Source organism: Struthio camelus, chromosome 15 (genome assembly GCF_040807025.1).
Source record: "Struthio camelus isolate bStrCam1 chromosome 15, bStrCam1.hap1, whole genome shotgun sequence".
Lineage (NCBI taxonomy): Eukaryota > Metazoa > Chordata > Aves > Struthioniformes > Struthionidae > Struthio > Struthio camelus.
Window position 1 is genome coordinate 20,087,076 of NC_090956.1, and position 14,641 is coordinate 20,101,716.

At 47.0% G+C, this 14,641-nt stretch overlaps 1 protein-coding gene across 3 annotated transcripts; it reads right to left on the minus strand.

The window, feature by feature from the left end:
* Nucleotides 1-76: 76 nt before the first annotated feature.
* Nucleotides 77-10,935, minus strand: RNPS1 (RNA binding protein with serine rich domain 1). Of its 3 annotated transcripts, none has more exons than XM_068908535.1 (8): nucleotides 10,826-10,911; nucleotides 7,463-7,654; nucleotides 6,948-7,103; nucleotides 6,441-6,632; nucleotides 5,103-5,205; nucleotides 2,992-3,145; nucleotides 2,379-2,520; nucleotides 77-1,239 (listed from the first exon to the last, which is right to left on the minus strand). In XM_068908535.1, the coding sequence occupies exons 2-8, from the start codon at nucleotides 7,531-7,533 to the stop codon at nucleotides 1,134-1,136; spliced, it is 924 nt and encodes a 307-aa protein (XP_068764636.1). In that variant the 5' UTR covers nucleotides 7,534-7,654; nucleotides 10,826-10,911; the 3' UTR covers nucleotides 77-1,133. The 3 variants fall into 3 exon arrangements, with proteins under 3 accessions (XP_068764636.1, XP_009670396.1, XP_068764637.1); XM_009672101.2 differs by lacking the exon at nucleotides 10,826-10,911 and adding an exon at nucleotides 9,975-10,409; XM_068908536.1 differs by lacking the exon at nucleotides 7,463-7,654 and having other exon boundaries at nucleotides 10,826-10,935.
* Nucleotides 10,936-14,641: the final 3,706 nt, after the last annotated feature.

The window sequence follows — 14,641 nt, forward strand, 5'->3', positions numbered from 1 at the left end:
TAAAGGCAGCGGGCGGCTCTGCTGCCGGGCAGAGCAAACAAGGGCAGGGGCAGGAGAAGGCAGCGACGCAGGCTCGTTATTCTCAACCCTACTGCTTTATTCAATGGTCGCTCATCCTACACAAGTACAAACACAACATGGCCCAAAAGGCTACAAAGTTATACAAAAAAAAAAAAAAAAGGGAAAGAAAAAACCCCCAAACTTTATAGTATTGACTGTACAACAGGCAGTAAATTCTTTGCCTTTTCCAATGTGAACCTATTTAATCCAAACAGCATCACAGCCTCAGGCCTCCCTCTCTGCCTTGCAGTTTCCGGGGGGCTGATACTCAGTTGCTAACTTGAGCAGATTTGTAAAAGCAGAAGCACTTGCACCATTTCACAGGCTGGGGGACCGGAGGGGTAGGAGATTTTATTTATTTATTTATTTTTAAACCAAAACCCTTCAGGAAAGGCAAAAGGAATCATTTAAGGGGGCAGCTACAAACCAGTTCTTAGATCTCCAGCTTCATTTCTAACATGTATAATAGTTGGCTAGACAGAAGCCGTTGATTCTGCTGGTTGTTCAATTTGTGTATTTATGACAGAAGTTTAGTCTTCAACACTATGCAGAAATTAATCTGTTTGGGAAGTGGAATCAAATGACAATTCACTATTTTAGTCTAAGACAGGTTTTGTAATCTGGACTCCAGCTGTTCTGAAGATCCTGTGCTGACACCTAGAGACCGGGTGAAACGCTTCCCTTTCTTACTATACAGGGCTTCCAAAATAATTCGAGATTCACATGCTTGTCTGTACAGCAAGCTAAGCATTTAGAAATCAAGCAGCAGCCTGCTGACTGGTGAGAGAGAGGCTATAGCATCTTTCCTTCCATTTATCTGGAAGAGATGTCATATTTGCAGCCTTTAAATCAAAGCCATTTTTAAATAATTTCAATTAAATGCCAGGAAACTAGAAGCCCCACAGCAAAGGCTATCTATTGGCTAGGAACTGCACTCTCTCCTCTTAGGTTGCCTTCACTGCCAGGAATCTACCTCTCACTCCTCCTCACCCAGACCCATTATAAAAAAAGGTACAATATTTAGTTTGATGGGATTTAAGTTAAAAAATAAAAAGCTGTCCAGTCTTTTTGCTTTATCGTGAAGAGTTTGAGCTGGAGCGGCTGCGGTGGCGCCTTCGTCCAGGAGATCTGGATCTCGATCGCCGGCGAACAGGGGATCTGCGCCTAGGAGACCGGGACCTGGCGGAGAAGGAAAGAAAAAGCTTTTGTCAGGAGACAAGGGTAACAGGTTCCAGTAATCTGTCAGCCGATCTACCATCTTTTCAAAAGAAAAGTTCTGTAAAAGAGTTTCAGTAAATATAGCCAAATCTAGCGAGGAGAAAGGCAATCCAAACCTTCACTACACAGCAGGAATGTTCTGGCAACCCTCTCTACACTTCAGAAAGTTGAAAGAATCTTTCATGTCCAAAGAACAGACAAGAACCTTGTCTTCTAGCTCAAGCAAAAGAACAAACTCCAGTTCATTCTACATCAGAGTCTCCCTCATCTGAAAGGATAATTTTGACTCCTGAAGTCAAAGTACAATGAGAGTCAGGGAAAGGATTTATGTAAGCCCTTTCAAACTAAGGGGACACTTCTCAAGTCTTAACTCTAAGGAAACAGTCAGGCTTCAAGCTCTTCAGTACCGCAACCAAATTGCACAGCCACCAGTATGACACCCAGGTTCCAGCAACAGAATTATCAAGAGAGCTTCCCAGGATAATAAAAGTTAACCCAGGGCCAAGATTAGGGAAGCAAGTAAACAAGGAGGAAACCACCAAAGCTAGCATTTGCCATACCTCAGTTAAAAAAAAAGTTTTAGAGGACAAATAGGTCGTAGAGCTTGCGCCATGTTAACTAGTTCTCATTTTCACACAGAAGGGGCTTCCAGCTCATAAGCTCTTCAGCAATCACCACGGGCTATTGTTTTTAATAGTGACAAGAACAGATTTCCAAGACAGAGAAGCCCAACTAGATGCCAGGAAGCCTCTAAGACTGTAATCATTATCTGAGCGTGTTCAGGCAGCCTTGAGTCGTATGACAGACACATACATGCATGTCAGGTCACATTCTGGGGCGGGTGTACTCCACTCGCCTGACGGAGGAAGGCTGCATTTTGGTCATGTGCCCATCATACAAACAAGGGAGAGAGGTGCAAAGGCTTTAGGAAAGAAAGCAGGAGCATGCTGCCAAAAAGCATTCTGCCAGCCAGAAGTCCATTCCGACATCACCTTGAGGCCTTATGCAGAAGGGACTCCAGGGATTGTTCCCTAGCTGAGTCTTTCAGATGCGACATGTTGTTATACTGAGAAGGAAACATGAATTGTCACAGGTCTCACCTTCTCCTCATGCGAGGGGGTGACCTACGCCACATTGGTGGTGGTGGCAGCATCCTCCTGGGTGGGCTAAAACGTCTGGGAGGTGGTCTAGGCCGCGGTGCCAGAACAGCTGTGGCAGTGATCTCCTGACCATCAATTTGACCTGTTTAGGGAATCACAGATATAGGAAGAGATAATACTTTCCATCACTAACATCTACACACACCACTTCCAATGCAATTCACTGCTTTGTCACAAGCAAATGAAGTACGAATCAGCCTACACTCCTGTTTCTACCACCAATTCAAGAGTCGTGTTGACAAAGTCCACTTATATACCTGACTTCCTAAAAACCTAACATCCCAAACTGCAGTTCACATGTTATTCAGGAAGGATTTTTACAGAGATTAGGAAAACTTTGTCACTGTTTGTTTTCAGAAAACTCAGTTTTAATATTCCTGTCATTTAATGGATCTGTCCCAAACCACACAGAAGATAAGGCCATTTGGGCTGAAAGACAGTATTTAAGGAGATTAGTTACCCAAAGTCTTCCCCGCTAACTCATTTTCAGATCAACCCCATGAGTTCCAAAGTTTAAAAAGCCTCCAGCCTCTTTGCAGTATGTGATACCTACCCCCATCCATGTGTTTCAGGGCTTTCTCAGCATCATCAGGATTCTCAAACTCCACATAGGCATAACCTTTAGAGAGATGTGGATTTAGTCTGTCGACTGGCATGTCAATCATTTTTATCTTTCCATAAGTGGAAAAAATTTCCATGATGTGATCCTGCAGGAGAAAGAGCAAGTCTTAAGGACATACACCACACTTCCCTGACCAGGTCTGGCTGGCAGGGAACACTAAATTCAAGCTGTACGCAGCACAAAATTAACCTTAAATCAATGCCACCATCAGGGATAGATGTATTTCATTGGCTAGATGCAGACAGGAATCCGGATTACTGCTGCTTTCTCTGTTGCTGTCTATTCAGTTTTACAAAACCTTAAGGTCTAACGGCATTACTGCTTGTATGTCAAAACAGGCCAAACCCTCCAGGCTACAGAGAACCTACTAAGTGTAAAAATCAATAGCCTCTTAGGGACTTCAAAAGATTATTTATGCCTTCAGTCAAATACTAATTGTTAAAGATGCATTTTCTCAATACTAAATAAAAAAAATCATTAATTTTTTAGCACCCTAAACCTTTTTCCTTCTGTGAAGAGCTTTAAACTACATTCTAGGAAATTCATGTCAGCCCAGCTCTCTTCAGATCCATTATCAAGACCTCCAGATGTCCTTAATGTCCTCCAAGGTCATATCACAGAAAGGTTTAAACTGGAAGGGACCTTTAAAGACCATCTAGCCCTACCCCTTCTCCTCAAGCAGGGTCATCTAAGGCAGGTTGCCCAGGAGCCTGTCCAGACGGCTTTTGAATAGCTCCAAGGATGGAGAGACTCCACAACCTCTCTGGGCAACCTGTGCCAGTGCTCAGTCACCCTCACAGGAAAAAAGTTTTTTCTTTTATTCAGATGGATCTTCCTGTATTTCAGTCTGTGCCTGTTGCCTCTTGTCCTATCACTGAAAAGGGTCTGGTTCCATCTTCTTTACACCCTCCCTTCAGATGTTTATACACACTGATAAGATTCCCCCTGAGCCTTCTCTTCTCCAGGCTGAACCGGCCCTGCTCTCTCCACCTTTCCTCACAGGAGAAATGCTCCAGTCCCTTCATCATCTCAGTAGCCCTTTGCTGCATCTGCTCCAGCAGCTCCAGGTCTCTCTCATACCGGGGAGCCCAGACCTGGACACAGCGCTCCAGGTGTGGCCTCGTCAGGGCTGAGCAGAGGGGCAGGATCACCTCCCTCAACCTGCTGGTAATGCTCTGCCTAATGCAGCCCAGGATACTGCTGGTCGCCTTTGCCCCAAGGGCCCACTGCTGGCTCATGGTCAACTGGTTGTCCACTAGGACCCCCAGGTTCTTCTCCGCAGAGCTGCTTTCCAGCAGGTCAGCCCCCAGCCTGTTCTGGGGCACGGGGTTATTTGTCCTCAAGAGCAAGATTCTGCACTTGCCTTTGTTGAACTTGATGAGGTTCCTCTCTGCCCATATTTCCAGTCTGTCAAGGTTCCCTTCAATGGCACACTCTGGCGAATCAGCCTCTCCCCTCAGTTTTGAATCATCAACAAACTTGCTGAGGGTACACTCTGTCCCTTCAGTCTAGGCCACTGATGAATAAGCTGAACAGGACTGGACTCAGTATTGACTCCTGGCGCAAATGGCTAGCTACAGGCTTCCAACTAGACTTTGCACCGCTGATCACAACCCTCCGAGCTCTGCCGTTCAGCCAGTTTTCAAACCACCTCACTGCCTGCTCATTTCTGCTGTTACGCTACTCAGACAGCCTCCCTCTCCCTCCTAGTAACACAAGACACTAGGTCTGTGACATTGACAAAGTAGACAGGTCTTTTAGCACTACACAAGCCCCCAAGCCTGCATTGTGTTCAACTCACTAAAACTACCAAAATGTCCCTCAATCACCTATTTGGTGACAAAGCAAGAATTTCCAACATCAATACCTTGACAGCACTCTAGCAACAAAAAGGTTTTGAGGATGCAAAAGAGACAGGAAAAAAAAAACCAAACAAACAAACAACGCCCACCCCCAACAACAAACCTCAAAACCACCCCCCTGCCCAGAGGCATCATCACAAAGATATGGAAGCTTGATGTTACAGGGGACTGCGTGTTTACCTTGGTCACATTTCTGGTGAGCCTTCCAACATGCACTTTTGTAGGTCTGGGTGAGGGGCTCCGCCTCTTCCGCTCTTTCTCATCTCTCTTGGGTGGCTTAGATCTGATTTTGACAACACAAAATATTGTCTAGGAACATGCAAGACAAAAACTAGAAGCCAGTCCCTATCACATAATGAAAAAAAGTACCATTTCTCATGGGGTGCGGGGGGAGCAGAGGGGAAGGCATCTTTTTCCTTAAAGAAGTTACAGGTTAAATGTTCCAAAGTAATGGAAGGGCAGTTTCCACTTGGAAACATCAAGACTCACACCTCTCTCTTCCGTTTTTGCTTTAGAACCTCTCAGAATTTTAGAGTGCCTTGTTTTTGCGAGTTCTCAACCTTACCACAATTAGGGTAACAAATGAGAAATTTAATGGACATTTCTTCAAAGTTGTTGGCCACAGTCATAGAATTTTACATTTATTGAAACAACAAAGACTACTAACATCCTTTGCCTTGACAATGAAAGAGGCAAAATGCAGACAGAAGCACAAAACCAGGAAATGTATAGATCCAATGACTTGTGTTTCTGTGTTTTCTGTTCATTAGAAAGGGCCACAAACCTCACATCTACGAAACTATTTAAGTAGCTGCATGTTGCATTTTTTTTTGCAGTTTTAAAAAATTATATTCTAGAAGATTTTTTTAAATTCACTATGTAGAAAAATTTGTATTTATGCTTCCTCCCAATTTTACTCTCCATAAAATGAGGGATATACTCAAAACACAATGGATTATAACACTTTAATAGATTTTATCAACCTTCAGCACCTTATTCACAGAATTATTCAAAGGAAAAACTGTATGGGCATATTAAGATAGTGTGGTTTCTACCCTTACAAAATATGCTTCCTTACGTTTCCCCCCTCCGTACCTATAGAAAAAATACACACACACATATACATACATGCACACATATCATTTTAGCCCTAACTTCTCTTTTGGTATTTATGGGGTACATTTATGGGACTGGAATTTATGGGGTACACACAGTGTTTTACACTCATCTAGCACTCATTTACCTTCACACTTGTGGTCAAACGCTGACTAAAATTGCCTATGCAAAATACAATAGGTAACAAACACCCTTAAAAAACAACAACTTTGATCTCCCTCCCTACAGGGCATGTGTTTCAACTGTAAACATAAGGGTACCCCATTCTAATAAAATTCAGATCTCTATGTCACTGAGAAAGCAGAGACTTTTCTGAGAAATTTCTACTCTGACTGCAATCTTGTGTTCTCCATGGAAATTAAACTGCTACTTGGTGATTCTCAGAAGACAAATCAAACTCACTTGGAGCGGGAGCGTCTCCTGTTGTCATGTCTCCGTCGAGATGGACTCGGGGATCCAGAGGAGCTGCTGGAACTGGAACTGCGAGAGGTGCTAGAGCTCCCAGATCGGCTTGAGGCAGAAGAAGAACTAGAACCACTGCTTGAACCAGTGCTGGAACTGGACCCTGAACTAGAAGTTGAGCTGGAGCGGGATCTGTTGGGGAAAAAGCAAGAGTGGAATACCAAAAAAAACTTCTCCTGATGATTACAGAGAAAGGAATTATGAATTACAACAATGACTACTGACTCTCATGGTTCATTAGTTCAGCCAAAGGAAGTTCATACCTCACAAAAATAAAACCCCTTAAATTAGAAAAAAAAACTTCACTGTGACTAACAAGATGCAGGCTTTGAATAAGTCCATGACATGGGGAACACGTACCAGAAATCAGGTTGGTAGTTCCTACAAATGCTGTAAGGTGCTACTACCTGCGCTATTACTGAGAAGCAGTAAAGAAAAAGTAACTACCTGGTACTGCTGCTCCCACTGGAAGCACTGCGCCTTTTGCGTGTCTTGTCCCGACCACGATCCTTCTCACTTGATTCCTTGGTGGCTCCTTTATCCTTGGACCGGTCCTTTGATTTGTCTTCAGACCTATCCTTGCGCTTGGTTGGTGAGGGAGCCCTTCAAGAACAAATTGCAAAAGACATACTTTAAAAAAAAAAAAACAACCCTCAAACAAGCAAATAAAAAAAAAAAACCCAGAAAAGCAACACAACACACTGAACGTCAATTGTTACTCAAGATCACCGTAACTGCAGAGGTAAAGCATAAGGCAAGTTCAGGCTTTTTAGAAAAAGGAAAACATTTTACATTACAGAGCAGCTTTCAGAAAGACAGCTGTAGCATACAGAAATGCTTGTATACAGAAATTCTCACAGGAAGTGGTACATTTCCAATTCCTCACCCTCACTGGGAGAGCCCTGGTACCCTGCAACATCCCCAGTTTTGTTAGGCCTAGAAAATTCGGACAGAATGATTACCTAGTGTTGGATTTTTTATTATTTTCTTTGAGTCCTAGCAAACTCTTCTTTTTCATTCCTGATAACTCCATTTCCCCTTCGGAGGCGTCCAAAGCAGCACCGAATGGGCCTCACTTATCTCAAATATCACTTCTAACTCCTTGATTCTGAGAACCGATCCCTAATCGAGTGCAATATACTCCAAAGAGCAGCCTAGTGACAAGATAAAAGGTTTAGAAACAAGAAATTAATAGAATGGCATAAAACAACAAACCTACTTTGCAACAATGGCAGCACACTGAGGGTCATCTAACTTCTACAGAGTACTTTGATTGCACATTGTTACACAGTAATTACAGCCAAGCTCTGTGCCTGCTCACAGTGGCAATGCATGTCTCATGCAAAAGTTTGTATATATGTTTCAAACTATCATTTGACATTCATAGAAGTATAAAGGATCCTCATTATCTAACCAAAAAGAATGGCAGATAGAGGGCAAGCATCTTCTCCGAAAGATGTACATATAGCTCGTGCCTCTTGACAACTGCCTTGTCTTCAGAGGAGTAATCACTGGTTATCTCCCAAGTCAATTTGTGCCATATATAGCATATATTCGTCAAGAAGAAAGGGTCACTGAGAACAAAATATCCCACTCAATTCTGGCTGCTTTCAGTGTCAGCAAGCTACTTGCAAAGCTCTGTGTGCCTTGGAAAGAACAAAATAAAGTGTTGCTGCACTGCTGCAACAGCAGACCGCTTTAATTTCTTAGAGAAAAGCCCAATTCTGATCTCATCTAGCCCCAATGAGTTTCTTATTTACTCTAGATGCAAAAGGACATCCCAGTAATTAATCCTGAAATACTGGACATTAACTGAATTCCAGGTATTTTCCATGAGAGGGCTGTATCCATTACATATATTATGATACCTAAACATCTTTTTACATTTTGACTATTCCACCTGGACTGCTTAAGATTTGACTTACAAAGATGCCTCCAGCATATGATTTAATAGCCACTAAAAGAATGTGGTGGGTTTGATTTGGTGTAACACCTATTATCTACCAATGAATGAAACATTCAGGAAATGAAAGAGTAGAAACAAGCGTCTCTGCACTGCCAACTTCATCAGAAGTGGCTTAATACATTCACAGCATGGCATGAGGTTGGAAGCATCTCCAAAAAGGTACATGCATCACAGGCAAAATTCATTAAGATAAGAAAAACTCTCCAGCTTACAGTACACAACAGTCTTGTTGCTTCTCTGCTTCTGGTTTCTGACTTCGCTAATCACTACTGTAATTCCTTAAACTACAGCCATATTTGCTTTGGGAAGAGACATTTCTGACTCAGCTTTCCTGATTTCAGCTTCACAGTTTTTCCTTAACACCAAAGACGTTTCCTTAAAAGTTCCAAAGCAACACAAATCAGTGTTCCCAAGTCCAGCTCTCTGCAGCTTGCAGACGTCAAGACACACCAGTGTCTTTTCACAGGAAGAGCAGAAAAAACACAACACAAACATGAAACTGGCAGGGCTCACAGAGAGGAAATATCTTCTAAAATCAATAGTTTTCACAAAGCAGTCCCTGGGCTATTTGACAGGTGCTGCAAAGGTGACTAACAAAAGCAAGCCTGCGTATGCCATGAAGCTGTACAGACATTTCTAAACAGCTCTGTGCCACTAGTGCAAAGTGTGAACGGGCCATTGTTCAAGAATCGAAAACCACTGCATCAGACCAACTGACTCGCTTGGAAGAAAAGAACAGACAAGTTTCTGGACTCATAGGACCAAAAAGCTCGACCATTTTGCTTTCCCACCTTCCTTCTCCTAAATACACCACAGCCAGGCTAGTATTATTTCTTCCTACAAGCCAACTTCTCTTATTTCCTTGGCTATTGGCTAAAACATGCAAAACTACCTATTATCCTTTGATAGCTGCCTCCAGTTTCACCCTTACTGGAAGGGGCAAAGAGAGAGAGCACAGATGAGGAGTATTGCATGCTTTGCTGACATCCATCTTGCTACTGGAGCAGCAGGAAAGGCTACCGTTAAGCACTACTACTCTGGCATCACTCCTCAGCACTTTTCTCTGAATAGGCACGTACCAGACAAATTAGCCATATGATGCTCATACTTTGACTGAACCTTTATATGATGGTATATGCAGCATTTAAGCATTTACAGCCTCCAAACTAACAGGTGTTTGCCCTCCATCAACACGTATGCACCTTTCTCAAGAATGCTACTTGCCTAACCTACTTCAGTTGGAAATCTCAGTCTAAGACAGCCAGCCTCTAGGCACTTTCACTCGCATGTGTTCAGACATTCACCAGGTGACACCTCTGTGTGAAAATAATAAAATAATGTCTACACACAAGGGTGTATAAGAAGAGATAGCATTTGTAAGCAACATGCTTCTTTCCCGAGATAAGAAAACCCTTACTTCCTAACAAGCTAATGTTTTTGCAGCACCCACCCCAAAACAAAAAGCCTGAGTGCAAGCTACACAGACCATACATTCATTTCACACACACCTCTCTGCTTTAGAGTTGGTTTGCAGAGACCTGCACTCTTAGAGAGCTGCAATTCTGTAGCAAAGGAAGCAAACTCAACTCTCCCCCAGACTTCCTGCACCACCACAGGCAAGTCTCTTAATGGCCATTTGCTTCAGATCCTCATTTGCAAAATGGGGAAAAGGTTTCCTCATGTGAGGAGAGGGTTCAACGCTTGGCAGTTCTTTGCAAAGTTACGGCCACTCGCCCAAGCTAACTACAGCGAGTGAGGCCGGAGGAGCGCAGGGGCAGCCAGCTCCACGTCCCGGTTCGCACACCATGGGGTACGTTACGGCGCCGGGCAGACCGAGGGCTTGTCGCTGCTGACCGCACCGTACGTGTTGCCATACTACGAGCGAAGCCAGGGCGCAGGCTGAGGAACAGGGAGAGAAAAGCACAGACCAAGCACAGAGTCGGTTCAGAGGCAGAGCCCGCACCCCGGGGCCCGCGCCGCCCGCCGCTTCCGCCAGGCCCGGCCCTGCCGGCCCGCCCGCCCCCGGCCCGCACAGCGCTCCGCCCGCCGCCCCAGCGCGGGCAGCTCCGGGGCCCCGGCCCCGGCCCCCCCCAGGCCCAGGCCCAGGCCCAGGCCCAGGCCCGGCCCCGCCCGGCCCGGCCCCTTCCCGCCCCGGGCTCGCTCCCTCCCCGCCCCCGGGCGAGTTAGGCCGCGGCGCTGCGGCTCCATCCCTGCCCCTCGCCCCGCCATATCCTCCTCGGCGGCTCCGGCCCGCTCCTCTCGGCGCCCCCGAAGCGCGGCGGGGCCGGGCCGCGCCCCGGCCGGGCCGGATGGCCGCCGATCCGCCGCGCCCCGCCGCCGCCGCCCCTGCCCCACTTACATCCTCGGCGCCCGCCTCAGCCGCCGCTCCCCGGGCCCGTCGCGCGCGATGCACGCACGGCAGGCGGGAAGGGCGCCGCGCGGCGCGCGCCGATGGCGTCACGCGCCGCCGCGGGCAGGGGAGGCGGTGCGAGCGGGCAGGCGCGCTTAAAGGGGCAGGAGGCTGCGGGCCGCCGGGCGTGCCGCGGCCGGGGGCCGGGGGCCGGGGGCCGGGGGCCGGGGGCCGGGGGCCGGGGCCGGGGGCCGGGGCCGGGGCCGGGGCCGGGGCCGGGGCCGGGGCCGGGGGCCGGGGGCCGGGGGCCGGGGCCGGGGCCGGGGCCGGGGCCGGGGGCCGGGGGCCGGGGCCGGGGCCGGGGGCCGGGGGCCGGGGCCGCCACAGCCACAGCCACAGCCACAAAGCATGAGCGTGACTGTGGGGGATGGAGGGACCCGGAAGCTCTGGACGGCCCCTTCCCCTCTCGGGGAGCTTTCCCAGGAGTTTGGCAAAGAAACCCCGGAGCTGTGAACACTGGCGGGGGAGGCCGTGGCGTTTCAGCCCGCGTAAAGCGTTGCTCAGGCTGCCTGGCTCGTTGCCCTCCTCTCTCTCACAAGTGGATGAGCTGCTTATGAAAAGATTGTGGGTCGGGAGAGCGTACCTGGGCACTAGCAAGAACATGGCGAGGAGGGAGCAAAGGCGAGAGCCCCAAGGGATCGGGGAAGGAGGACGTTCCCTGAGGGGCGAGGAAGCCCGACAGGCCAGGTGCTGTGGCTGACAACGTGAGCTAGAAAGGAAGAAAACTAACAGTCCGGTGCTAGAAAGGGAGAAAAGTGACAGTACGGTACTGCAGAGGGAGAGAAATCGTCAGGGGCTCTTCAGACAGCTCCAGTGCGAACTGGGTGTAGCCATGCTGGTCAAAGGGTATCAACAGGACAAGTTTTGCGGGCAGAAAAGTGCAGTCTCTTTTAAAGGACCAACCAAAGTTCCCCTATGATATAAGTATTTCTCTCTCACTCTCCCCTCTGTTCTGTGGGTACTTCTCCCTTTTCTTTCAGGGATGTCAAACTGATACAACCTGGCAGAAGTCTGAGCAACTGTTCGCCATTTGTCCTTGGCTTTGTTGTCCGGTTTTTGCAGCTATGCTTGTTGGTGTAATAGATGTTACTTCTTTCTACAAACCTCATCCTGCTTAATAAAAAAGCTAGTTTTTTGACTCTTGGTTTTCTATAGGTGACAGTCCAGTAAGCTGTAGCATCTATAGGCCTTCACTTATAGATGCTGGGCCTGTCATCTGCCCGTCAAGGTTGCCGAATCACAGTGCACAAGTCTCTAATTTAAGGTTGTAATAGACTTGCTCAGTGGATGGGGAACAGAAAGCAATATATAACGATGTATAAGACTTACTAACTGAGAGGGTACTCATCTGCCATTTGACTTGCAGAATAAGAAAAATGTGAAGAGAAGAATGAAAGACTTAAGATGGAGCACCATCTGGTGGCATTTCATAGATCCAAAGATTTATGTGGGAGCAGCGTTTTTTTCCTCTTTTCTGCCAACATGTGTGTTGTGTACTTGGAAGGAAATTTGTCTCTTCCACCTGGAAGAGACAAAAAGTTAATTCCTCTAACTGATCTTCTGACTTTGTCACGTTGCCTTCCGGCTGTACTGCCTGCCTGGCGTCTGACTTCAAAGGAACACAGTCAGGAGAAATGCACTGTGATTCCATTTCTGTTGCATTGCCTTAAATTAGACAAAACTCTCTGAGGAAAGTAGGTGCATTAGCTGAAGCATGACCATGGGCATTTTTGTTAAACACCCAAGATCTGAGTCCTCGTGTTCCTCTGTGAAAGGAATGCAGCTCTCTCCCTTGAATCCAGGGTAATAAACTACCCCATTTACATCTCTTGCAGAATGTAAGTGGAAGTACGGTAGATGTCTGTAAGATCATGAGTGTCAAAGGGAACTGGTTGTCTCTTCTGCGGTCAAAACAAGCAGGTACTACGTGAAACTAGCCACAGGCAGGTTCAGAACAAACTGGAGGTCATTCTTCACACAGCATCTTGTTAAAGGGCAGAATTTCTGATCACAGGATTTTGTAGCCCGCTAAAAGTTTACATGCGTTCAAAGAGAAACTAGGCTAAATCCTGAATGACAAATCTGTTGAGAACTAGTGGTAGAATACCATCATGAGCTTCATCTGCACCTTAGGGAGCTTATTTTGGCGAATATTGCTATGTGCTTGCACTGGTCTTATATTCCTGCCTTGACATCTGCTAGTCAGCCTGCTGGAGACAGGATACTGACCCAGAAGCACATCCAGGCTGACCCAGCATGGTTGTTGTTCCCTCCTTTCTTCCAACTAACTCCAGTTACGCATGAAATTTTCTCCAAATAGTTTAAGTACTGCAGCTTTTATTCTTGAATCACGTGTGGTGCTTTATTAAAATCTTCAGCCCATTTTTGTGATAACCATTTCTGACTATGCGTAGACTAACCACGGAGTGAAGAAATACTTAATGAATGCGTCATTAGAAAACAGCTTCAGCTTCTGCTGGAGAACAGGATGTGATAGGGCTGAGCTCTTCTATACCATGTTTTAGCTGCAAATCTCAAAAACTGCTCTATGAAAGGTGGCAAGTATCCCTTTCTCCGTTCTGTAGATGGAAATATTGACTAAAGAGACGACGTGGCCTTGCCAAAATAAGCCAGAAGTCTCAGCTCATCTTACCTGCAGATCTTACAGATTTGAGCAAGTTCTACTGTTTAATGACAGTCCACGAGTGCTGTCGTCCCAGTCTAGCTGCCAACCAAAGTGCTAGGGTGGAGCGAAGCATGTGAGGAACAAAATGCAGCCAATTTCCTACCGTAGTTGCCCTTGAATTCAGAAAGGGACAGCATTCCCTGCTGCATATTCTTCATTCACTTAGCATAGGCTTGCCATGGGAGAGGCAGTGCTTCCTTGGGCAGGAGGATTGGAGGCAGTACTGGCTGGCAGTTGGAAGCTCCTGGTGGATAGGATGTGCAACCAGACTTGTTCCTGCTCTTCTCTTCTTACTGCTGTTGAGGTTAGAGCAGGTTGTTTAAAGTTTTCATCTCCCTTGGACATGGCAAAGCCATAATGGCTAGCTGATCCCGAAGTCATGTGCTCCCTTCTTCTGATAATGGCTCTCATCTCTCCCACAGTGATCTGGGTGAGTTCACTAAAACAGCAGAAAATTAAGATTACCAGGAACAAAAATAAGTTTCCTGCTATTTTTCTCCTTAAACCAGCTCCTTGAAGCATTGTGAGCAGCAGAGCTGCAGTGGAAGTGGTGGGAGCCCCGGGGGCAGGAAGGTGAGGAGACCTGATCTCCCTTTAGTGGCTGCTAGAAGTCTGTGTGACTGAGCCGTAAGGTCAAACCCAAGCAAAGACATTTGAACATCTCACCTGGGGGCACAAGCAGAGGTGAGAACACGTTAAAGCGCGCATCCGCTCCCCTTTCGGAGGAAAAGGGCACTGCCATGAACTGCTGCCCCAATCCTGCCAGCTCAGGCCCAGCGCAGGGCAGCAGTGGCAGGAGCAATGGGAACAGTTCACAGTTAAACCAACTCGCAGGTCCTGTGAGAGGAGCTGGTGCTTTGAGGTTGGGATGAGACCTCCAGGAAGGGCACTGTTGCCTCCCGCAGGGTTTCTCCTCCGTCCTCTAACACGGAGGGGGGCGGAGGCCACATCTGAGCTGTGGTCCAGGACAGGAAAGGTGTCAGGTCTGTGCCCTGAGACAGAAAAGGTGACACGGCTCCTCGCTGTTCCTGCACTGAGGGTGCCCTGAAAGAGTTAAGAGGAGGGCTCCTCCCCTCCGA